This window comes from Sylvia atricapilla, chromosome Z (genome assembly GCF_009819655.1).
Source record: "Sylvia atricapilla isolate bSylAtr1 chromosome Z, bSylAtr1.pri, whole genome shotgun sequence".
Taxonomy (NCBI): domain Eukaryota; kingdom Metazoa; phylum Chordata; class Aves; order Passeriformes; family Sylviidae; genus Sylvia; species Sylvia atricapilla.
In genome coordinates, this window is record NC_089174.1 from 308,628 (window position 1) to 334,305 (window position 25,678).

Sequence of the window (25,678 nt, forward strand, 5' to 3'; positions counted from 1 at the left end):
ATTTTCTCTTTTGACTCCTTTGTTGTGTTTATTTCAAGGGATTTCTGTCACCTCCCTTCTGCGCTTCAATGTGCCTGAAAAATTTCTGTCAGGAGTGATTGTGTGTGACTTGAAGAAAGTGCAATTTTTAAGACTTGAATTCGCTTTAAAATCTCCACTGCTTTCTATTCTTTTTTCCCCTCCAAATTAGTGCATCTTTGTGCTGAAGCTTCCCCATCTGACAACACTGTGTATGTTATTACTGCCACAAGACCTTTCCACCACTGGGTTTCTCTCTTTTCCATTTCTTGCAATGAATATGAGATTTTCAGGGAATTGCTCTGTGCTGAATATTTGCATCGTGGCCTGGGATGCTTTGAGTAAGACTTCAGGGAGCTGAGAGAGCGTTGAGATCAAACCAAAATACTCCGGAGAAAATTCCCCAAAGCCATAGACAAATATTTCCAAACATGAATATTTCCACCCTGGCAATTTTGTTTAAATATATTATTGCTGCAGACAGCTAGAAAGACAGGCAGACACCTACGGACGGCTGACATTAGCATGAAGCTTCTGCTGTCACCCACAGCTGGGCTGCGTGGCTGGAATGATGATTTTTCAGTCCTGACTTTGGGGAGTTTCACATATTAGACAGTACTAAAAGAATTTTTAATTGGACTCATTTTACTTTTTTTTTTTTTTTATCAGAAATGAGACAATGTGTGTGAACCCCTGTGGTTCCTGTAGCCTCAATCAGCTGCCAAATAATATCATAGAAGTTGTGATTGGATTAATGAAAAGCTTGTAACAAAATTACGGTTATGAGGAAATTATCCTATTGGGGGCTTTAATTTAAACTGGTGGGACAAAATTAGTCCTAAATTAAAGAAAACTACTAATTGTCTAGATATCACTCGGTTGATAAATGCACCAGTAGGATCCTGTTCCCAGGGTGTCACTCTGCTGTTCATAGGGTTTTTGAGGGAAAATGCACTTGGCAGCTCTGTTCCACTCCTTTTTCTGCCTTTTCCATGGGTGTCCTGGGCTACTGTGCGCTGTGAGCTCCTTCTCAGCCCCATTTCTGAGGGCCATGGGAGGTCCCAAAGGAGAGGGCTGGTTTGGGCCAGCCCAGAAGCACCCTGTGCTTCCCTGGGGATGCCAATACCTCACCTGAGATGAGAAAGCACCTCATGGGTGGGACATACAGACAGCACTGGGACAGATGGATGAGGTGAGGACTCGCTCCTTGTGTCCCACCCAGTGCTTCCTTTTGGTGCTTGTGAAGGAGTCATCTAAGCCATGCTCTCCATTAGCTGCTGATTCCTTCCATGCCAGGGTTTGGGAAGTAGCCTCCAGGGTCCTGGTGCCACCCCTTGGTGCTGTGCTCTCGCAGCTCTGCAGCCCCCAAAAAGCAGGACTTCAGCTCACAGCCATTCCTCATTTGAGAGCAGAACAGGACATTGAAACCCTGTGTTTTGTAGAAACAGCTGTTTTCTGCTGCTGGACTCAAAAACCAACCACAAATCTGTAAATGCAGAGCCACAGCTGCACCTTGAGCTAGGAAAGGGATATATGGGTGGGTAACTGTCTGTATTTCATTCAGGAGCAGAGCTCAGTTTTCCTATAGCTGAGACACTCTGGGTTTTCCTTTAAATAACCGCAGAGGTGCTGGAGGCAGTGAAGCCCATAGGACACCCCCACAGGAGAACCTGAGATGGCTTTCATCCCACTTTATACTGCTGATCTGGATTAGGTAAAAAGATTTTGTGGCCCACAGCATTAACCTGTTGTGTGCAGCTCCCTTGCTGTAATATTACTGGGGAATGATGTAGTGGGATGTGGCAGGTTTTTGGGGAACCAATTTCATCCTGTTAGAAAAATCCCATACAGGAGGGCTGAGAACACATCCCGCTCTCAATGCAGATGGCCTACAAAACCTGAGTCACTTTGAGACAGGACTGCTGGTGCCAGTAAAGGATGTTGTTAAGAAAATATTAACTTGGGGGCTGTGTAGACTATGTTTTCCCTCGATTTTTGAGCCCTTGTTAGATCCCAGTGCTTTGCTTTGGGTCAGACTGCATTTCTGGATCAGTTGTCTAAGAAAAAAGAAGCTCCGTTTCCTTTGGAAATTTTTTCTCTCCCTTAGAAAAATATTTCTGTTGCTTGCCTGTGTCATTGGCCTTCAAGCGGTAAATCCCAAGCAAATAAGTCTGTATTTAAAGCAATAAATTCAGTGCCCTTCCTCCAGAGGCTTTATTTTCTCATTTAGTGACCTCTTGTTCCCCATGTCTTTGACACTTCTCCGATGTGCATTAAGCAAATATGCAATCATCCTTTCATTCTCTATCTTTGCTTTCATTATGATTTTTTACACTTCATTACATTTCCCTCTATAATTGCAACTCTTTGTTGTCCCAAAGTTTTATGGCTCTTTCCTCTCTTCTCTCACTTCTTGTGTTTCTTTGTTATTCACGTTAGCTTTTCTTGACACTGTGTTCCTAGTACATTTTCTAGATGTCAAGCAAACTCTTAGGCCTAAACTCATTTATCTTTGAACACTTTCCATTTCCACTTCAGTGCTCTACCCCAATGAATTCCATCCAGAACTTCCTTTTCTTCTAAAATTGGCTGTGCTGCTTTTATTCAGTGTTCTTCCCTTTTTAGGCCTAATTATAAATCCAATTGTTCGGTCCTGAATGCTTCCACGAGCTCCATTCATTTCCGAGCACGGTTCTGCCATAACTGCCGGGGGAAGTTGCGTGACTGCCCTTTCAAAACCCTAATATGATCTAGATGAGAAAGAGATGTTATTTCTAACTTAAATTAAACCCTAGCACAAGACCGGGCTGTTAAGTCTCTCCGCTCCGCTCTCCCGTGGCTGCCTTTGCCCACCCTGGAGATTTTGGGGCTGCTCTGTGGTGGGTTTGTGGAGCTTTCCCAGTGCCCAGCGGAGCCGGTGGGCACCGCCGTGCCTCCCGCCAGCACTGGGAGCAGGGGCCTTTTAAATCCATCCAAAGCGGCTCCAAGGGGCAACTGGCTGATTCCCACAGATACCCACCACAGCCTGCCTTTGGAATTTTTACTGGCTGCTTGAATAATTGGATGTTAATTTGTAAGCAGAAAGTGCCAACGTTATTGACGTAATTTTGAGCATCCTGGGTATACATGGTCAGTGGGAAGCAGGGTTTTGCTGCAGCTCTCTACCTGAGGACCAGTTATCTGTTTGGGCTGAATTTTGGCTCTGCAGCTGGGCAGTTGGCACAGGGTAGCTGGGCCCTGTGTGGGGACAAACCACCCATGGTTTGTGAAGCTCCTCCTGCTGCCAGGCTCTGCTTGAAGCTCAGCTGCTCAGTCTCAAGGCAAACAATGCCCACTGCTCCACTGCCTGGCTCCAGCCCAGCCTCACACAGTCAGATTTCAGGAGCAGCTACATGACATGATAGGTTTGCCATATTTCCAGATACCCTCTGGGAGTATTTGCCTGTAGGTATGTTCAGGTGTTCAGGCTGCTTAGGTAACTTCCTCTGGGTTAAGTGTTCTCAGGAGGGGAACACACAGGACTGGGAGCACAGTCTAAAATAGAGAACAAATGGGATCATGATGTTCTTTCAGTGGAATTACTGGCAGGATTTGCTAAGCTTTCATAAGGGCAAGGCAGCACTCTTCTTTCTCCTACAAAATTGCCCTTGGAGGAAGGTGATGGCAAAGAGAATTTCTCTTGTCCACTTAGTGATTTAACCTGATTTCTTCCTGTTCTTTGAACATCTGGAAAAAAACCATGAGCAATGTGATGACAAAGTTCAGCCTTTGTTCTGAGGAGGAGAATGTCATTGACTCTGCAGACCTGGGGCACTCTGCCATTCTCAGCCAGCCTGTGCAGAGGGGGCTGCTCTGCTCTCTAGGCATTGCTCTCTCTCAAAAGCCTGAGAAAAAACAACCTCAGCTGCCTGACCTGTCTTCTGGTGACCTTTCAGGTGGGTGCCCCAGCAGTGTCAGCAGGCCCAGACAATGCACTGTGATGGTCCTGCAGGAATGTGGATGAGAGCTATGCACATTTAGATGTGTATACTGCTGTGGTTGTGCACATCCTTGAGCATCAGAAATGGGAGACCTGTTCATGTTGCAGGATCACTGGTGTGGCTGCAAGTGAGTAAACTGGGCTCTACTTCCCACCTGTAAAGCAGAATGAGTGTTGCTGGCTGCAGAGGATGGATGGTGGTATTGCTGTGTGATGCTTAATCTGCTGAAGGTTTTGAGATGCTCACAAGCTGCTCTGCGTCGAGCTCAGTGATTCCTGGAAGACTTGGGTGTGTCCAGCTTTGCTGGTGCAGAGCAGAACTGTTGTGGTTGGAGAGGAGACAGACACTGTCAGAATGCACCAACACCCACATCAGGGATTGCCACACAGCGCTGTGTCAGTGCCATGCACACAGGGAAGGAGGGTCTGGGAATAAAAGCATTTTTCCTCATCTTAAAATATCTGATAGAAGGAGATAGAAAGACCTCTTGCAGCAACTTCTCTGTACCAGACCAGTCACAGCAGATGACCTGAAAAAAATAGCTATCATACACCATATCATGCAAATAAATACATCTCGCAGTACTTCTAATCCCCTATAGTCAGCTGTGTGTGCAGGATAGATATGACTGGATTATTATAGTCTGTCATTTCAGCATGAATTCAGACACTCTGTTAAGTGAGTATTATTTAATAGTCTGGAAGAAGCCTTTGGAGCTGTTATTATCTCTCATGTAAATGCACATTAAAGCAATTTGAACAGGCAAATCGTCTTGCTGGGGGACTGTATCACTCCAGTGAGAAGGCTGAGGGGTTTATCCTGTGCCACATCAGAGCTACCTGTCCTGTGGAATGGCAAATGGGAGGTATGTGGACCCCCAGGGTGTCAGGCTGCTGTGAGGACTGGCCAAGCTGCTCTTTGGGCTGTGGTGATTTGCTTGGGGATGCAGATGGAACAGCCTTCCTTGGGAGGACCAAGGTAAATAAGTTTAACACAAACTTTAGAGCTGGTATCAGCAAATGTGCATGGGCTGACTGCATCAGTCACCTCATTGCAGTGGGAGACAGCTGTGCTGCCTGCAGGCTGCATGTGAGCTGGGAACCAGGAGCCCACTGGGGAGGGAAAATTTTCAAGGTCCAAAGAGAAGCCTTTGGGAAACCACTGTGTTTGGAGCATTGGGAGCTGTGGGGAGGGAGCCTCACTGTCAGCAGACCGTAGCAAGACACAGAGAGCAAGTGGGGAGGAGTGATAAAATCCGACACAGCACAAAGCTGCTTGGTGGAGATGCTGCTCTAAGAGATGCTGCTCCACAGCCGGGCAAAAGAGGTTTTACAGTTGCTGTAGGAGTAGGGTACATCTGTGGTGGTTTTCCGTCCCTGCAGCCTGTGCTGTGCCCGGCTCCGGCCGCAGCCCTCCTGAGCAGGCAGCACCCCCAGCTGCCTCATGATATTATTATTTTTTCATTTGCCTCAATAAAAATCTGTAAGTCATTAAGTGCTTGTCATGTTTTGATACGTGGATCAGGAACTGATCAATAGCCAGCCAAATTTAATAAAAAGGAGCTCTATTCGTGGGGAATGAGCTTGTTACCATGCCAACTATCGATCTTTCCTGACAGGCTCTGTAAGTCACAAAATGGGGTCCTGATGGTAGGTTGGTTTCCCTGCTTGCCAGAAAGGGTGTTGGTTGCAACCTCTGTGTCTAAAAGACTTCAGAGAAAACCCTGCTTTTTAATACTGCCTCTATGTAATTCTTTGGCAAAGGTTCTAGATTGCCTGGAGCTAGTGGAAATCATTTAAAGGCTTTATTTTTCTTACTGGCTGTAAGGTGGTGGAAATATAAGACAGAAGATAGCAGAGCTCTGGGTTTGCACCAGAGCCTCACAAGGCAAGGAGGGATGGAGCCCACTGTCAGTCCACAGCCCTGCCTCGCTGATGCATGGCATGCCAACCACCACCTGCTTCCTGCAGCAAACATCCCAGAATTTTCCTTGTACTGTTAATAACTTCCTACAAGCCAGACAGTGTTAAATGGCACAGAAACTGTCCCCTGCCAGGTGGATTTCTCTAGCTAACCTTGGTAAGAAGGATAGATTTATATCCTGAGGAAGAGAGATGTTCTGCAGAGTCCATCGAGTGCCAGAATTTAATATTGAAAATCTCACCAAAGTCACCTGGGGAGAGGGAGATCATGGTAATTCCTTCGTGGCTTTTCCAGATCGTGTACTGTAAAAAGCTTATTATGATTTGACCTTGACATTAGGCCTGCCTTTGGTGGAAGCTGAACTCAAGGCTTCCAGAGATCCCTTCCAGCCAACATTTTTCCTTTATTTCGTCTCAGAGATGTGATGTAAGGTCTAACCCTGAAATGAATGTGCAACTGGCTTTTCTGGCTATGCAGACATGGAGAGCAATAACAACAGACATCAAACCCTGAATATTTCTCAGAACTATTTGTGTATCAGAGGTGCCAGAACAGTCCTGGTCACTGGGCCACATGAAACAGGTTATTGAACAGTGTTCTCTTTGACTGCAATTATCAGAAAGGTCACCAGCAGGAAGGGCCTGCATTCCTCCTCCTTGGATTTAGCTCATCTCAAACTCCCTTTTTCAAGTTGCCTTCTTTCAATGATTTTTCTCTAGTTAAAATCAGAAACCTTCTCCACAGGGTTTGTTAGCATTAGTTGCTTAATGGAAATGTCCTTTCAATATATGACAAAAGTGAAAGACTTCAATAAGGTTTAACAGAACTATAGGATTATTTAGGTTGCAAAATCTCCCTAAGATCATCACATCTAGCAGTTAACCCAGCACTGCTGAGTCCATCACCAAGCCATGTCCCCAAGTGCCTCATCTAGGTATTTTAAATACCTCCAGGAATGGTGCTTCCACCACTGCTATGGGCAGCCTGTGACAGAGATTGAGAACTCTTGCAGTAAGAAGTTTTTCCTAATATGTAGTCTAAAACTCCTCTGGCACAACTCGAGGCATTTCCTCTCATCCTGTGGCTTGATGCCTGGGAGAAGAGATTGAGCCCCATCTGGGTACAGCCTCCTGTCAGGTAGTTCTAGAGAACAAGGTCCCTGCTGACCCTCTTCTTGTCCAGGTGGAACACCCCCAGCTCGCTCAGCTGCTTCTCACTAGACTTGTGCTCCAGACCCTTTAGCAGCCCTGCTGCCCTTCTCTGGACCTGCCCCAGCAGCCAAACCCCAGCCTCTCTCTGTCCCCGTAGTGCTGTGGTATCACAGCAGTGCAGAGCAGAGGGTGGAGCAGCCCTTCCAGTAAAATGTGTGCATGCCCCACTGAGACTGCAATACAAGTCTTAAAAGTGAGTGAAAGTTGTTCCTGGGATTGCATTGTGAGATCAGACGCTGGCTGCCTGGGCAGAGCCTGGGACGGTTTTAACTCCATACTGCCTGAATGTTCTTTCTCTCTTTGCTCTGGAGCCTGAAGGCAAATGAGACCAGCTGGGTGCCAACAGCAGGGCGAGGTGGGGGAGACAGCCCCTGGGAAGGTGGGCCCTTCCCTTCCCTTCCCTTCCCTTCCCTTCCCTTCCCTTCCCTTCCCTTCCCTTCCCTTCCCTTCCCTTCCCTTCCCTTCCCTTCCCTTCCCTTCCCTTCCCTTCCCTTCCCTTCCCTTCCCTTCCCTTCCCTTCCCTTCCCTTCCCTTCCCTTCCCTTCCCTTCCCTTCCCTTCCCTTCCCTTCCCTTCCCTTCCCTTCCCTTCCCTTCCCTTCCCTTCCTTCCCTTCCCTTCCCTTCCCTTCCCTTCCCTTCCCTTCCCTTCCCTTCCCTTCCCTTCCCTTCCCTTCCTTCCCTTCCCTTCCCTTCCCTTCCCTTCCCTTCCCTTCCCTTCCCTTCCCTTCCCTTCCCTTCCCTTCCCTTCCCTTCCCTTCCCTTCCCTTCCCTTCCCTTCCCTTCCCTTCCCTTCCCTTCCCGCCGGACTCAGCACGGAGCCCAGCGAGGGCAGGGACCGAGCCCGGGGCTGCCGGGGGTTTGTGTTTTCCCATATTTGAGGAGCCTGCTCTGCAGTTTTTAGGATGTTTCCACAGCCTCACATCACGCCGTGATTTGGCTGCAAGTTGAGCCGAGTGTGTGTTATCTCGGCAGACTCATGGTGTGCATCTCCTCCCCATCTAATATATCCAAACGTACAGTGAGGGGTTTACAGACAAGATAATGCGTTTTGGCTGCATAAAATAGTTGTGCTATTCCTATAGGAGAAAAATTTAATTTTGCTCTGAATTCCTCTATAACCAGACAGCTCCGCATTTATATCCTGGGTAATAAATCAAAGCAACATGAAGTCTTGTGCATGGAACTGAAGTGGTTTCTTAAAGCAAATTTGGCAGGAAATAAGTCATCATCTTTAAAAGCCAGTTCATTCCTCATATATAGTACACCACCACTCCTTGCTCAAATCTGTAACCAGGCACATGCTTTTGTGAAAGATAGAGAGAAATCCACAAGCCCTAGCAATGCTGTGTGAGATAGAATATTTGATTCTCTTATCAAAATCTTTGTCAGAGAAATCACCCCGTGAGTTCCCTGTCTCGTGGGTTTGCAGTGCCCAGGTGCTCAAACATCACAAGGGCCATTAGTTTGACTTCATATAAAAATAAGGTCATGCTGGTATCCATCTTCCCTCTGTGTTTTTTTTTCTCTTTCTTCTTGCCTCCTCAACTGATGTTATTTTTCTCTCAATTTTTTTTACCAACTTTCTTTTCTAGTTTCTATTTCTATCGTGCAAACATGCCAAGGCAAAGAGATGTAAGCAATGCATAATATATTTGCAGTAATGTATGATTCATTTACTAGCTTTCATAATTAATGTGGCTGTGTTTTACATACACAGTACTTCCTGCATGCATTTTATGATGTGAACGCTCTTCAAAAATCTAATAAAATGTAATCCATTAAAAACAATAGCACTAGTCCTGTGGTGAGATCTGTGTGCAGTTTTGCAGCAGCTGCAGAAAGAACTTGGTGCCAAGTTTCTATTCTAAACACCAATTTTATGCTGCTGTTTTATGCAGCTCCTAATTCTCAAGGTGGAAATTATTATAATTATATATATTATTATAGTGATACCACAGTTGGTCTGAGTATAATTTGCTTTCATACCCTGAAAACTTTCCAGCCCAAATAACCTTTCTGTCTGCTCTCTGGAGTTCAATAAAAAATACAAAATGATGCTGAATTTATGAAGAAACGTATCTGGACTATACAACATCATCTGTAAAATATCAACTAAATAATGCCAACATCTGCACCTCCAAAAAATCTATTCTTGCCTGGGATTTAGTGAGGCTGAAAGCACAGACAGCTTCATCCTCTGGGTCCCAGAACCCTGTTTGCAAAGGTATTTACATCTAATTGCCACCAATATCAGCAAAAGTTGGCAATAGCTGGAGAGCTCAGGCCTTGCACTTTATTTAAACATTATTATCTTCCTAGTGAGGATTTGAGGACCCCAAATAAATTTTCACCTCATGAAGAAGAAAGCCAACACTTGTGTGCCATTCCTTGATGCAACTGCCCCAGGTAGATGGATTTGGAAGGTAGTTTCTTCACACTAAAAGTGTGTGTAAAATGATTTCCAGCAAAAAAAATCTACACTTTTGAAGAAGGCAATCTAACATGAATGCACTGCAAATTCAAAATTTATATGAAAGATAGATATAATTTCCAGTGTAAAGATAGAAATCCTGTTTCCATCTCTCCAGATGATGTCCAATGTTTTGCTTGCTTTCCTCCACAGAATCCTCATTAGAGCAAACTGGCACAAGTCATCCCAGCTGGGTGGCAGTGTGGGGTTGGGGGATTTAATCTTGTTTAAGCTCTGACCCCCAGGTTGGGTGAGAGCAGCGAAATCAGGCCCGTGCTGCTCCTACGGTAGCACTTCACACCTGCACAGCACCTCAGTGCTGCCTTAGCTGCCAGCAGGTGAGGGGCACCACTGGCTTGAGTAAATTAAACCTGAGCTTGGGACTGATGGGATGAGTTTTGCAAGGGGCAGTTGTGCACAGTAGGAAAATGCATCATTTTCTGAATGCTGCTGGTTGGATCAGGAAAGGGACAGCTGCCTTGCAGCATGCCTGCAGTCCACTGCCTTGGCTGCGCTTGCGTCATCTGGCTTTCTCTGAAGTATTTGACATAGAGACTTGTTTTCAAAAGTATTTAAGCTTTGCTTTTGGGCTTTTCAGTGTCCCTCTTGGTGAATGTTTCCCTGCTGGAGCAGCTGCCTGTGCTGTATGGGGAGCTTTGGGTAACCTGCAGGTAACTTGTGCAGTGGCTGATGCTGCTCCAAGGTGGGGAGTGTGATTTCCTGGCACCAGCGCCTGGCAGGGAAAGCTGCCGTGCTGTGAGCTGCTTCTCCTCCCAAACCTGGCACCAGGGAAAACTTCTCATGTGGAAAAATTAGCTAAAGACCTTATGGCCCAAATCCTACCTTTTAGAGGAATCAATACTTCTGCTGCAGTTGGGAGGTGAAATCCTGCGCTGCAGCAACACAAATGTGAAGTGCTGTGTCCCTGTCTAGGGTGAGCATCCTGTACTTTGGGTACATGGGGGACACCCAGGGGGACACCCACCCCCTGCCCTCTGCCTCCCACTTGGACACCTCTCATCTTGCCTGCTGCAGGAAGGGGGTCACAGCAGTAGCAAGGGACACTTGTACAGTGCCCTCCTGGCAGCATGGGAGGAAGCTGTTAAAATGGTCATTTCCAAGGTTTTCTAGTTCTGATCGTGGAGATACATTTTATTTTTTTTCCCTGAACCTGACGAGATTCATTTTAGTGTTGTGTTTACTGCTTGGGTTTTTGGGCTGGAGGTTATCTTGTGTTATTTCTTGCTGCATTGTGGGTTACTTTTCCATGCTTATTTTCATCTTTGGGTTTTAGGTGGGGTGTTTTTTTTTTTTTTTTTTTGGTTGTTGTCTTTTTTTAAAATAAAATTGCCTAATTAATTATTTAGAGAAGAAAAGCCAGGTAAAGCCAAGTGTATCTCTGCCCAGTGAAGGCTCAAGAAATGCAAAGCTATGGAGGGGGAAGGGATCAAGCATTTTGAAACAGCAATATTTGAAAACTGTTTTAAAACGATTCTTTTCAGTATTGGACACTCAATAAAAACTTCCATGGCAGGCTTGTGCAGGTGATGCTAAAGCATTCCTGCCACCTGCATCTGTATCAGTTTTGCTGCAATTCCATCAGGTGCTTTTGCCACAGAGTCGCTTCTCCTTCTGCCAACAGAGCTGTGGGAGGGAGAGCTGCTGCCCTGGCAGGCAAAGCCCTTGTGTCACGCCTGTGCTGAGCCCTGGGAGCGGCGGGGAAGGGAGGATTTCTGATTCAGGGCGTGCGACACCAGGGTCTGCTGCTGCGACCTGTGCTGGCACAGGGGCGGCTCGGCCCCTCAGCCCCAGCTGCCAAGTGCCACATCCGTGCCCTGCTCTGCTCTTCCAGACCCTTTGGTGTCCCAAATGGGGGAGAACGCGCTGGGACACGTGCCCACGTGTCCCCAAAAACTGACCTCCAGCTGGGAAGTGTCTGCTCCTGCAGCCCCCTCCTCTCAGCATCGTTCCTACCCAAGCCCCCAGAGAGCCCCGGCTCCAATGCCGCCCGCTGGCAGCTGGATGGAGGGACACAAAGTCCCCTTGGGCAGAGATTTGGGGAGGGAGGAACAGCGTGAGCCTCCCAGAAATGCAACAGCAGCTCTGGCGCATGTGTGGGGCTCTGCGTGGTCCCATCTCATGACCCGACACTGCAGCCAGAAGGGCTGAGACCTGCTCAAAGCATCGGTTTTGAGGAAGGTCAAAGAGACAAGTTTGGGGGGGAAGGGGGAAATGCAGAACAAAAGGAAGACCTTTCATCTGTCTGATTCGGAGGGGAAAAAAAAAAAAAAAAAAAAAAAAAAAAAAAGCTAATTTTACTGCTCGTATGGAAAGGGAACACGACACGACGGGTCGACGGGTGAGGCTGGGAGCCACAGACCCCTTTGCGGGGTGAGGAGGGGCTGTGACATTGCCGGCAGCATTCCCTGCTCGTCCCCCGCTTCCAAAAAGTGCCGTTCCGGGGCTCCTGGGATGGGGTGACTCTGGGGTTGTGGGGTTCTCCAGCCCTGCTGTGGGGGAGCGGGATGGGCGCAGGGCTTTCCATGGATGCGGAGCAACAGCGCGGATACCCCAGAGCTCCTTCCTGCAGGGCGTGGGGTGGCTCCCGGCATGGAAATGGCAGGTGTTGAAGGGATATAAAATATACATTATATATATTTAATTTTTTTCCCCTGTGCACCAGTAAGCACGGGTCCACTCGTACCTGTAATTCTTTTTTCAGGGTGGATCTGATGCAGCAGCCGCTGCCGCCTCTGAGGTAAACGAGAAATAAAATAGAAATAAGTGGCCGCATCTGCCCCGTTTTTAAGGCAAACGACAAAATAATTTCTCGTGTCCCGGTACGACCAAAGCCGCGCACGGACCGTGGGGAGACCCCAAAGTCTGGGGAGAAGGGACAGTCTTTTCCCGCAAACGAGCGGTGCGAAATCTTGTGAGATAAAATGATGGAGGAAGGTGGGGGATGTCTGTAAATAGGTTGATCATCGGCAGTCTTTATGCTCAGGTCGCCTTGGAAGGCGGAGGGGCGTCGGGGATGCCCGTCCCTCCCGACTCCCCTTTCTGTGGTCTATGACATGGTCACATCAAAGGACCCGCCGGGGGGATCTGTGCACGACCGAGTCCCTGAAATTTGCGCCTGGAAAGAGATACAAAACCAGATGATATTGATATATTACTGAACAGAGAAATATTGGATGTGTCTGTACGTGCGCAATGCCAGAGGTTTGCACAGTTTGTCTGGAAACGCCCGGAACTGGAGGCGGGTTTTAATAAAAACCATTTGCCACTTGTCTTCAATTAGGGTCTAGAAATTTACAAAACAGAAGAAATGTCTATTTTTTTTCTCACTTGCTGTCGGGATCAAGAGGTAAACGCGGCGCCCCTACAACGATTTCGGGGCTCCGCGTCGAAGGAGAGAGGAAATGCAGGCGGTATTGTCGCGATCCGTGTCGCTGTGGCTCGTGTCCCGGCACACACCCCGCCGTGCTCCGCCGTCCCTCCGCCCGGAGCCGGACCCGGCGGGCCGCGGAGCTCCCGCGGGGCTCAGGAGCGGCGGGACGGGGCAGCCGGGGGCAGCCGGGGACAGCCGGCTCCGGGGGCCCGGGGACTTGGCACCGGGGCTCCCCTCAGCCGGGCGTGGAAAGGGCGAGCGCGTTACAAGGTGGGGTGTCCTTATATTTTCCCGCAGTGTTATCGAGAGAGTCCCGAGCCGCGGGGCTTGTCCTTCCCTGCGGCTGGACAGCCACGAAACATCCTGTCACCCTTCCCAGGCAGGTGATGGGCACCTCGGAAAGCCAACCCCCACCGCCACCCCCGGCCCCAATATTCCCTGCGTCTTCGTGTCCATGACAAATAGAGGCAACGTGAGACAGGAAAAAGGGAGGAGGGAGAGAAAGACACGCACACAATAGCCAGGCAAATTGTTAATAACTCCGGCGTTTGGGGAAGCCGGTACTGTAACTGTGCTCTCATCAGTCACCGCTCCTGAAGTGATAGTAAAAATGCATCTAAACATGCTGCGGTGTGATATATAAAAGCACAGCGGGATGAGCTGCTTTCCAAAAAGGGACTTGGTGATTGGTTATGCCTTGGCATGATTGACAAGAGCTTAGTTTGGTAAAGAGAAGACACGCAAGCTTTCACAGCGGGATTTCTTTTCTAAAATATATCACACTAGCCTTTGAAAAGCGCCGCACACTATAAGGGAAATAAGGTTGCTTTATAGTGCGCTGACATTTCTTTAAAACACAACTAAGATCAAAAAAAGAAATAAAATGTGTTCCAAACACAATGTTTTAATTAGTTTATTCTGTGCATTTGCTTTTATCTGGTGTATATATCACGGATCCCCACCCTTTAATTAAAACAACTGGCTGCCTATACAACACTATAGACAAATGCTTAACTTTCTCCTTTGTAGCTACAAGCAAACTCAATTTACTACGGCTCTCAGAAGAGTTTTTAAAATAAACGTGGACGCCTTGAAAGCTATTGGGGAACTGGCGAAGGTAGCGGGAAATGGCTGTTTCCTTGGGCTTTGAAAACTTGAGAGGATGTGAGTGTGGCGGGGAGCCCTGCCCGCAGCGCTCAACCCGCCGGCCCCGCGGACTCGCAGCCCCGGCGGGAGAACTGAAACGCAACGAGGGCGCGGAGCTGCCTTCGTCTGGGAGCCGCAGCCCAAGGGCTGCGATGCGGCTTTCCGTTTGCTTGGTTGCCTTTTGGATTTATCTTGGTTTCTCTCTCTCTCTCTTTTTTTTTTTTTTTTTTTTTTTTTTTTTTTTTTTTTTTTTTTTAATATTGGTTCGTTGCTCATCGAAGCCCAGATTGCCGCAAGCCCTCCCTGCCCCCGGCACTGCCGGCTCCGGGCTGGTTTACTTGACACACCTTTTCCACCGCCGTCTCCCCCGCCTCTGCCCGACAGTTCTCGTTACGGCACTGACTCTGCGGGTAGGGGAATAAAAGTCCTTTAAAAGGCTTCGACTCCTTCACCCCGTGGCAAGCACATCGTTTACAGGCGGGTTAATCGTGCCGCGGGGGCCCGCCGCTGCCCTCAGCTCCCAGGGTGCGCTCCCGCGCCACGCAGAGCGAGGCCTGGGGGAATTCCACAGCCAAAATACAGAAGGGAGGGGGTCAGACTCGCGAGGGCACGTCTGTGGAGGGATATCGGCAGCCAGATTGGAGCTGCCTCTCCCCAAAGCGCTGCGATCACAGGCAAGGGGATGAAGCACCCCGGTGCCGACCCGGACCTCGGGGGACATCGGGGCAGAAGCCCTCGTCCCACTCCGCACCGCTGTGATTCTCCCGCCTTGGCCCCGAGGCTTCGAGCGGGTTTTACCGCTGAAACAGGCTCCTGTTGCAGGGCAGGTTAGCCGAGGGAAGTGTGTGAGGGCTGAACCTGGTTCCCCCCGGGCGCCGCGGCCGCCGCTGACCCACGGTGCCGGGGCCGGCCGGAGCCCGTCGGGGCTGCGGGCCGGAGGCGCGGCCGGAGCGCTGCCCTCGTTGGCGAAAGGAGAAGGAGCGGGTCAGACCCACAGCTGTGCAGCACCGCCTTCTTTTCCTCTTTCCTGAGGAAAAGAACATGAGAGAAAAAAGGGATGAGCGGATCACCCAAGGGGGCCGTCAGGGATGTGTCCCGGGCCGGAGAACGAAGAGGAGCTTGGTTCTCTCCCCGACACCTCGGGGAAAAGCCCCGGCCCCTTGAGGGGACAGCCGCTGGGCGATGTGGCCGGAGAGAGGATGGCGAAAGACGAGCAGCGGGAAATCGTCGTTTTAATTGTTTAAAATACTTTAAATCGTTCCACACCTTTGTTCCAGCACATCCTCGAGGCTGGCGAAATCGCGGCCCCGTCTGCACGGAATGGAGGCTGCGGGAGACGCCCTCGGTGCCCGCTGCCGTGCGCCCACCGATGCACGGAGCCGACACCTGAGCGCGTCCCGGGCCCGGTCTCGGGCCCACACCTGCGGCCCCCCTCCTCAGGAGCATCGGCCGGCTCTGCTCCGGTAGCCCTGGCCCGGGGCCACCGGGAGCGGGGACTCCCGCTGCCGACCCTCCCGCTCCGGGCCGCGGCCGTGCCCAGCGCTGGGGGAGAAGAGCCGGAAGCGAGAGGAAACCCCACGTCCTCCCCCGGGGCTCCCGGCAACGAGAAGGGCGCTGGAGTCCCGGCACACGCCGGGCTGTCCCCGCAGCCTCCTCGGGGACCTGCTGTAGGCTGCGGAGAGTCCCCAGGATGGGCGGGAGTCTGCCTCCTCGGAGCTCGGCAGCTTCCCAGGGCTGACCCTCGGCAGCTAGAGACCGCTGATTAGAGCCCCTAGGGGTGCCGGTTCAAACGGGGCGATTTGCCCCCGGGAAGCGGGTTTGTTGCCTTATTCACACCTGCTGCGAGTCCCCGCGGAGCGACGGGCGGCGGCGGGGTTGGTTCGGGGACAGGGCCCCACGCCTGCCTGTCCCATATCCTCGGCCCACCGGGCAGGGCTCGGGGCCCGTCCGTGCCCGGGGCAGTGCCCGGGGCAGCAGCCGCGGGGCCCGGCCCGGCCGCTCCGCAGCGCCGCCCCGCGCCCGGTCCCGCCGCAGCCGCTCCGCTCCGCTCCCGGGGCCGGCAGCCGCGGGAACCGGGGCCAGGGCTCCTCCCGGGACACCCTCTCCCTCTTCTTCCTCTCGCTTTATCCCCTTCGGCTCCTCGGAGAATTTCTGCACGTCAACCCACAGCTCAGCACGACCAGGGTCACCCGTCGGGGCCTCTCCGTCCCACCGGTGCCCGCCCGCCCTCGGGTCGGGAGAGTGTGCCCGGCCTCGCCCGGCTCCCGGAGAGAGGCGCAGGGCAGGAGCGGGCCGCGCATTGCGGGCGCGGGCTGGGAAGCTGCCGGGGCGAAAAGGCAGCGGCCCCGGCACGCCGGGGAAGGGGCGGCTCTGCCGCGGCAGCTGATGCCGGCCTGGCGACTCCCGAGCCCGGGATGCGTCCCCGGAGCCCTGGGCTTGCGGTTGCCCCTCAGGGCTCAGTCACGCAGAAAGGCTGACTAAAGTCTGTGTCCCCCGCAAGAGCGGGACAATAGAGCCACCCTTCGGGTCACAGGTCACCTCCTCGCTGATTGAGATATTCGCCACTTCCCCCTCACCCTCTCTACCCCTCGGAGGCGTGTGGGGGGGTGGGGGTTCAAGGGGGCGGCCGGAGGGTGCGGATGCGCTCGGCCGCGCCGGGGTGCAGAGGCCCGGGCTTCCCCCGCTGCCCACTTGCGGGTCTACACCGTTCCTTCTAATGGCTTAGCGAGGGGTAGGGGAGATGAAGACTGCGAGTTTCCCCCTTCCGGAGGGTGGCCTTTTCCTGGGGTCACTCCGGTGCGTGGGCACCCCAAGGTGCAGGGAGCCGCCTCAGCTCGCCGCGGGGCCGCGACACCCGCTGTTCCCTACTCCTAGCCTTGCCTCGGCCCCATTTGAGCCACGGGACACAATTTATTCTGCAGCCCTTGAACCGGTCCTCGTGGTTTTCCCACTCGCTTCCGAGCCCGAATCATATTTCACACGCAGCTGAACGGTGGATCTTCATTTTAGGGGGAAACTTCTCTCCGTCACCAGAGAAGGAGCAGCAAACCCCGATCCGCCGACGAGGTTGCCGGTGTCGGTGCGGCCCCGCTCCCTGGGGAGCGGGATGGAGCCCGTTGGCACCTACGTTTCCTCGCCACTCAAGTCTTTCTGCCTGCCTCCGTCTGGCCTTTGATATTCCTCGCCCCCTCCCCTTGCCGAAGTTCAGACCTGTTTACTCCAGCCCGGATCTCTGAAGTTCAAATGTACATGTGCTTCCCCCTCCGCTGAGTGACAGCTACAATGGAAATGTCTCGTTCGCTCCTGGTTTGCATATAATTACACCGGAGATGCAATATGTTTATGGCAGGAGAAAAACTACTTGTCTTTACGCTTGTTAGGGATATTCATTTAACCGCGATACAGCGCGGTTTAAAAGCTCTTTAGGGTGGATGGAATATTCCCCTCGTCGCCAGCTCGCAGCTCAGCGCGAGGGGACTTTTGTTGCTCTTATCTCGGGTTTGTTTTGCCTTTTCCTCGCATCCTCGGTGTTAGGGACGAGGGAAATTCACGGAGCCACCGACATGTCCCTCCTGGGGCAGTTGCTGAAACTTCCCGCTGCGAAATCTGCCCCAACGAGTCCACTGCACCCACTGGGTCCCGCGTTTCCCTCCTGCGCTGAAGGGCCCAGACCTGGCTGTCTTCTCCTTGGCCGGGCTCCCCGGACCGTGCCGGTGCTGGGACGGGGCCGCGTTGAGCCGGGGGAGCCCGGCAGGGAGGTCCCGGTGGGCTCCGGGCACGGAGGGACCCGCAACGCTTTCCAGGGGTTTTTACGGTTTTGTAGCTCTTAAGTTTCAAAAACACTCAAAGGGAAAACAAGACAAAAAACCAAACAACAACAAAGGAAATAAAAGGTGGGAGAATTGCACAATATTTGTTCTTGACATAAAGGAGGGAATCTTTCTCTGCCTTCCCCTCGCACGGAGGGGAAAAGGGGGCCTGAAGACTACTTTTCTGGTTGCTGTTGTTTGCACGTTTGCAACTGAGATAGATTTTAAATGGAAGAGATTCGAGATACCCCGACTTCTGGAAAATAGAGTTTGGGCAGAAATACTGCCGAATAAAAATGGAAATTACTGAAGTGATAAAGTACAAAATATATTTCATGTGGGTGCATATATATATATATATATATTTATATATATATTCCGAAAGCTCAGCAAGGGAAAAAAATCACAGGCTATACGGATAATGCCTTTAAGAAAAATAAACAAAACTATCTCGTTTTATACAATTTTTGCTCCCCAAATTGGCAAATTCCACTCAGGAAGCGATGGGGTGTAGACGGCGACAGTATGCCAGTGCGGATGCTGCCGGGTGCACACACTCCGGCAAAGTTGGTAGAGCAGAAGTGGGAAACATATAAAAAGAGATTTATAGGTCAATTGATGTAGCCCGATCCGCAAGTACACAGCTGCAAGGCAGGCTGTGGCCACCAGACCCTCCCGAAACGGGGAGCCCTCGTCCAGAGCTACGATCGCTTCGTTTTACTTCCCAGTCCCAAGCCCTTGGGATGTTTTTCTCGAAGCCCCGTGGTCCCGCCGTTGCCGACGCGGCGAGATATTTTAAGGCAAAAAATAAATTAATTTAATTTTTTTAAAAAGGTTCTGCCGCCGTGGAGCCGCAGTCGCTCCTTCTCTCCGAGCCGGAGGGTTTCCAGCCCACACGCACGGCTCCCGGCCGGGCCAGCCGCAGCCCGTGGCGTGGGCACCGGGGCGGGCAGCGCGGCTCCGCCACAGCCGCTGGCCCGGCCCCGGCGTGTCCCACCCGCCGGGGACACAATGCCACACGCGAGGCCTCTGCACGAGCAGGGGTCAGTCGCCCTCGGTCGCCCCAGGTCGGCGACTTCAGAGGCGCTGCCCTCCCCGGCGCTCAGCTGACGGGAATAATTGAATTTACCACCAGCACACCACCCCCCCCCTTCTTTTTTTCCTTTCTCTCTCTTTTTTCCCCCTTTTTTTACCCCCTCCTTTTTTTATTTTTTTTTTTGTGGGGGGGGGGGGGCGGTGTTGGTTGTTGTCGAGAAAACCCAACACGTGCGGGAGGCAATCACTGACCCCGCCGCAGTCTCCGGAGACGGGCAGGTAGAGCCACGGCGGAGCGCGGAGGGTGCGCGGCCTCGCCCCGCCGGCCCCGGGGCCGCGGGTTTGTCACGGAGCATCCCGGGCCCTGCCCCGGCTCCCCCTCGCCCGGGAAGGGCTGCGATCCCGCCGGGTGTCCGCCCGCGGAGCCGCCGCGGGGCTGCGGGAAGGCGGCCCCGAGGTGCCCCCGGTGGGTGTCCCCGGTGGGTGTCCCCGGTGGGTGTCCCCGGTGGGTGCCCCCGGTGGGTGTCCCCGGTGGGTGCCCCCGGGCCGGCCCCGCGCCCCCGCCTCCTGCTCGCCTGCGACCGTCACCAGCCGCAGCGCCGGACTCACCTCACAACTCTAGGGCTGCTCTTGGCGGCTGTGGCCTGGGAAATTTGAGTGTTTGACGGCCACCGGTGTTATCTCTCAGGGAGATTTTATACCGGTGGGGTATTTTTCTCCCTTTTCTTTCTTTCTTTTTCTCTCTCACACTTTTTTTTTTTTTTTTTTTTTTTTTTTTTTTTTTTTTTTTTTTTTCCCTTTCTTTTACCCGCTCCCTGCAAACCTTAAAATAAAGAAGACGAAGCCTTTCCCGGGGCTGATTGGGGGGAAGAATGTGAAAGGGCCGCGGTTATAAAGCGCTGCTTGAAGCGGGCTCTCAATGCGTCTCTGAACTTGATCAGATTTTACGTTTCCTGCAGAGAGCCGGCGGCGAGCCTGAGACCTGCCCAATAGCCAGACTTGGGGGCTCAGCAAACCTCAGGATATTACAATTACAGCCATCTTTCTTTCTGCCTTTTATTTCCACTCTTGCTCCCCATAGTTCTTTGCAAATGCTTTCCAGAACAGAAAATGAGTGGATTTATTGCGCTGTCTGCAACTGATAATTATTCCAAGGCAGAACGTTTCCCTTGCAAAATATTTTTTTTTAAAAAAAGGGAAAGAGAAGAAAGAAAAAGGGTAAGAGAGAAAAAGAGAGACAGAAGTAAATAAAGAGTAAGAGAGAAAGAGAAAGAGAAAAAAAGAGTAAGAGAGAGAAAGAAAGAGAGAGAAAGAAAGAGAAGAAGGGAAAGAAGAAAGAAAAATAAAGAGAAAGAGAAAGACAGAGAAAGAAAGAGAAAGAGAAAGAAAGAGAGAAAGAGAGAGAAAACAAACGAGAGCAGGATAACGCAGCCGTGGCCGCCGTTCCGCGGTCAGCAGGGGCGCGTTCGGAGCCGGGGCCGGACGCGGCTGGCGGGGTGAGCCCCGGCCCGGTCCCGCTGCGCGCCGAGGCTGAGCGGCAGGAGCGGGCTCTCCACACACGGGGCGGGCGGCTCTGCTCTGGTGTCTGAACAGGAGAGAAATTAATAGAAAAATAAAACTAATATATGAAGTGTGTATGATTAGATGTATGTATGTATGTATACATTAATAAACTGTAAACAGCCTTGGCTTTAGTTATTGGTGGGGTTTTTTTTGTTCGATTGTTTGCTTGGGTTTCTTTTTATTAGATTTTATTTTTGAATCAACGCGGCGGCTTTGCTCGGCTTTACGCCTCCCCGCCGCGCCGCCTAGGGCGAGCATCCCGCGCGGCGTGGGGCGGCGCTGGCAGGGCGCGGGCGGCGGGACACGGCGGGACACAGCGGGACACTCGGGGCTCGGGCAGCGCGCAGGAAGCCGGGGACACACGGGGGGCTCGGGCCGGGACGCGGGCTGTGCCGTGCAGTGCCATGCCGTGCAGTGCCATGCCGTGCGGTGCCGTGCCCCGCCGTGCCGCCCCCCGCCCGTGGCTCCGCGGGGCTCCCGCCGCCCCCGGCCCGCCCGGGCCCCCCCGCGCGCCCCCGCTCTACCTGCGGGGCGGCGCGCCCAATCAGCGGCCGCGGCGGCGCGGGGCGCGTGCCAATCAAGCGCAGCGCCACCAATGGGGCGGCGGGCGGCGGGTCAGGTGACCGGCGGCGCGCGGCTCCCCATTGGCGCGGCGCGGCCTGGCCCCGGAGTTGGTTTATGTGCGAGGCGCGGACGGGCGCCCCGTCAGTGCCCCGACGGCGCCGAGCGGGAGCGCGGCCGCGCTGCGCCTCCTCGCCCTGCTGCGCCGCCCTGCCTGGCCCGGCGCGGGGGGCGGGTGGCTGTTTTGGGGGGCTGGTTGTTTTGGGTTTTGTTTTTGGATTTTTTTTTTTTTCCTGTGTGTGTCGGCCGGGGGGTGCTCGCCTCGTTGCCCGCCCGGGGCCGGGGCCGCGCCTGCCCGCGGCGGGGGGGGGGCGGGGTGCGGGTGCGTTTTGGGGTGGTTTTGTACTTTTTTGGGGGCGGGCGGGCGGGAGAAGCGGGGGGCGGGCAGGCTGCCGCCGCGCCGACTGCCCCGCGCCCATGACGATGCTGCTGGACGGAGGGCCGCAGTTCCCGGCGCTGGGGGTGGGCGGCTTCGCGGCGCCCCGCCACCACGAGATGCCGGGTCGCGACGCCGCCGCCGGCGGCATGGGGCTGGGCCCCTTCGGGGACTCCTCGCACGCCGCCGCCTTCAAGCTGAACGCGGCCCCGCACGACCTCGCCGCCGGGCAGAGCTCGGCATTCACGCCGCAGGCGCCGGGCTACGCCAGCGCCCTGGGCCACCACCACCATCACCACCACCACGCCGGCCAGGTGCCCTCCTACGGCGGGGCCGCCGCCTTCAATTCCACCCGCGACTTTCTGTTCCGCAACCGCGGCTCCGGCATCGCGGACGCCGCCTCCGGCACGGCGCAGCACGGGCTCTTCGGCGGCTCCCCCGGCGGCTTGCACGGCCCCGGCGGCATCCCGGACACCCCGGGCTACCTGCTCTTCCCGGGGCTGCACGATCAGAGCCCGAGCCACACGTCCCCCAACGGGCATGTGGACAACGGGCAGATGCACCTGGGGCTGCGCGGGGATCTCTTCGGGCGGCCGGATCCCTACCGGGCCGTCTCCAGCCCCCGCACGGACCCTTACGCCGGCGCCCAGTTCCACAACTACAACCACATGAATATGAATATGGGGATGAACGTGGCGGCCCACCACCACCACCACCACGGGCCCGGCGCTTTCTTTCGGTACATGCGCCAGCCCATCAAGCAAGAATTGTCCTGCAAGTGGCTCGACGAGAGTCAGCTCAGCCGGCCCAAGAAGAGCTGCGACAGGACTTTCAGCACCATGCACGAGCTGGTGACCCATGTCACCATGGAGCACGTCGGGGGGCCGGAGCAGAACAACCACATCTGCTACTGGGACGAGTGTCCGCGGGAAGGCAAGTCCTTCAAGGCGAAATACAAACTGGTGAACCACATTCGGGTGCACACGGGGGAGAAGCCCTTCCCCTGCCCTTTCCCGGGCTGCGGCAAGATCTTTGCCCGCTCCGAGAACCTCAAGATTCACAAGCGGACGCACACAGGTGAGGCCCGTGTCCGTGTGTTGCCCCGGCCGGGACTGCGGGGACTGCGGGGACTGCGGGGACGGGGCCGCCGCCAGGCGAGCTGCGCGGCGTTGCCTCCGCTCTCGGCCTCCTCGGCGGAGGGAGACACAGAAATGCTAATGAAATCTCATTTTCGGTGACTTCCGCTCCTCTTTTATTTTTATTTTTAGGCCTGATTGGCGTCTCTCCTAATTAAATCGGCGATACTTTTGTCAAAGTATTTTTATTTGCTTCCCCGACTTTCCTTCAGCCCTCCTGCAGGGTGGAGGGAAGAGAGGGGGAAGGCTGGAAGCAAACGTACTTTGGCTTGTATCCTCGAGTAGGTCTTGTAGAGCTTTCCGAGCCGCTGAAATTCTCGGGTCTTCTCCTTCCCCAAGCTCGCCCAGCCGCCTTCCCTGCTGGAGCCCAGCGTGGGCCTGGCGGGAGGTGAGTTGTAGTAATAGAGGCTGATCCAAAAGTATCCGACGTGTAACAAATCTTGCTGTCCATTTTTGCCCTTCGTAATTCGTTGTCGTGCTTGTGCATCCCTGAGGTGGGATGAGCAGGGCAAATGATGTCCTGGGAGGAGGCGGGCGGGGATGGAGAGGGGAACGGCCCTCCTTCACCCTCTCTAAATTTCACAGGTGAGAAGCCTTTCAAGTGCGAGTTTGAGGGCTGCGACAGGCGTTTCGCCAACAGCAGTGACAGGAAGAAGCACATGCACGTCCACACCTCGGACAAGCCCTACATCTGCAAGGTGTGCGACAAGTCCTACACCCACCCCAGCTCACTTAGGAAACACATGAAGGTAAATTACCCCAGTGCTCCAGCCCTTTCCTCCCTGAGCAGTGATGCTCAGTCGCTGGTGTGCTTAGGGCTCGCTCCCCCGGAGCAGGGCAGAGCGGAGCTCCATGTTCCCAGCGCGGTGCCCGGTGTCCAGGCTGTGGCTGGAGCCCAGCCCGGGGAAATGGCGTAGTTTCTTTTTGTGCTCGCACTGGTGCAAGCGCTGCCCGGTGTGCAGAGCGTGGCTCTGTGCGGGAAGGCTGCGCGAGTGCAGCCTGGCCTCTGGCTGCAGCCCCCCGGGCCGGGATGCTGCAGCCGCCCCGGCCACGGCGTTTCGGCCGAGTGTCTGGGGGCCACGGCGGGCGGCCGCCGCCGGTGCTCAGTGCCCGCTGGCCCGGCGTGGAGTGCCCGCTGGCCGGGCAGGGCCGAGCCGCTGCTGCACAGTGACCCTCCTGCGCGGAGGAACAGCGCAGCCCGGCGCAGCGGGGTGGCGGAGGCCCCGAGCTCTCTCCCATCTCTGCCTCTTGGTTCTAGGTGCACGAATCCCAGGGGTCGGACTCTTCCCCTGCGGCCAGCTCGGGGTACGAGTCCTCCACGCCCCCCGCGGTGGGCTCCGCCGGCAGTAAGGACTCCACTAAAACGCCGCCGGCCGCCCTTCAGAGTAACCCCGGCCACAACCCTGGACTGCCCCCCAATTTTAATGAGTGGTATGTGTGAAGGCAGCTGCTGCCCTTGCCACAGACTGGACCAAATGCATTGGGAACGAGAAAAAAAAAAAAAAAAAAAAGGACAAGCCAAGCCAACTGCAGCTCGCTCCCACGGAAATGGAGTTTCCACACCGACGACCGCATAGGGCTACACCTACTTAACTGCCAGGATCTGGAGGGGGGATCTTTTATTATTATATTATAATTATTACTATTCTTTTGCAAGCCCAGACGCTGGACTAGCCATGTCCTTTTCTCAGGATTAGATATCTTTTTTGTTGTTGTCTTTTTTTTTTCAGTCGTAATCGTTTCTTTGATTCCCACCCTCCCCCTTTTCTGAGTCTCTGTTCCTCCAATTCCCCACTATTTTATTATTCCTAATTTGTTTTATTTTTCTTTCCTTCGGTGGGATGTTGACATGGGGATGAAAATTCTGCTTCGCCTTAGTGGTGATTGTTTAAACTTACAGTCTTAAACTGTGCCAAAGTCCTGTTATGTCTTGAACTTTCCTTTCCAGCTCTCCTGCTGCTTCTTTCTCTTCTCTTTCTCTTTCCAAGCATTACACTTGTGAATGTATTCTCGTCTGATGGGGTCGGTCAGTACTTTTAAAAATGGGGATGTAGTGTTTATTCTGCTCAGATTGTGACGTTTAGTAAAACAGTTGCCTTTTTGTAGTAACTTTTTTTGTAAATACATACCCATGATGCCATATTTATCGTTCGTAATTTAATTATTGATACAAAGTGCCGGGAACTGAACAATATTTATGGGGACGAAAAAATTGTTTTCTAACAAAAAAATGCAAACAAAAAAAAATCCAACTCTGTACAGCTTTTGGTTATAACTGCTTTAGCATTAAAAGTTTATTGTTTTGGAAAGAGCCGTTTCTGACCTCCTCCGGGGCACGGGGCGGCCGCGGGTCCCGTCGCGGGCCCGGCTGGCGCTGCCACCTGGGCCAGGCCATTCTTTTCGAGCCGGCGGTGCCGGGCGAAGCCTCCTCGTCGCCGCCGCTCTCTCTCCCGTCCCTTTGTCCCCGCCCTCCACCGCCCGGCGGCTTCGCTCCCCGCCGGCTTCCCGAGCGGGCCGGGGTCGGGGCCCGGCGCCGGCGAGGTGGAGCAGCGCCGGGGGCAGCGGGGTCGCCTCGACGGGGAGGGCCCGACGGTGAGTACCGGGCCGGGCGGCGCCGCGCCTGCGGGCAGCCGGGCAGAAGCGGCCCCACGACGCCGGGCTGCTTGCCGCGGGGGTCCGGCGCGACCTCGCGGCGGGCAGGACCTGTCTCCGTTATCGTCTGGTTTGTTTTGTTTTTATTTCTGACTAGGATGCGGAGAAGCCTCCTCGTCTTCAGGAGAGAAAAGGGAGCGAGATGAAACATCTCCCCCGAGAAACTTCTCGGCGTCACACAGGAGCCCCGAGCAGCCGGAGCGCCGGTGGAAGCCGCCCGTCGCCGGCACACGGTGGTGCAGCCCGCGGCCGGAAGGCGCCGGGAGCGCTGAGAGCATCGTGCCGCGGCGGAGCGGCCGCACGGCCCCGCGTCCCCGCCGGCAGTCGGGGCTTGCCGCGGGGTGACC

General features: G+C 53.8%; 1 protein-coding gene across 1 annotated transcript; it reads left to right on the forward strand.

Annotated features, from left to right (window-relative positions):
• Positions 1-21,584: 21,584 nt before the first annotated feature.
• Positions 21,585-25,027, forward strand: ZIC3 (Zic family member 3). Its single transcript, XM_066339818.1, has 3 exons — positions 21,585-22,620; positions 23,265-23,428; positions 23,938-25,027. Exons 1-3 carry the CDS (start codon positions 21,585-21,587, stop codon positions 24,118-24,120), a joined length of 1,383 nt encoding a protein of 460 aa, XP_066195915.1. The 3' UTR covers positions 24,121-25,027.
• Positions 25,028-25,678: the final 651 nt, after the last annotated feature.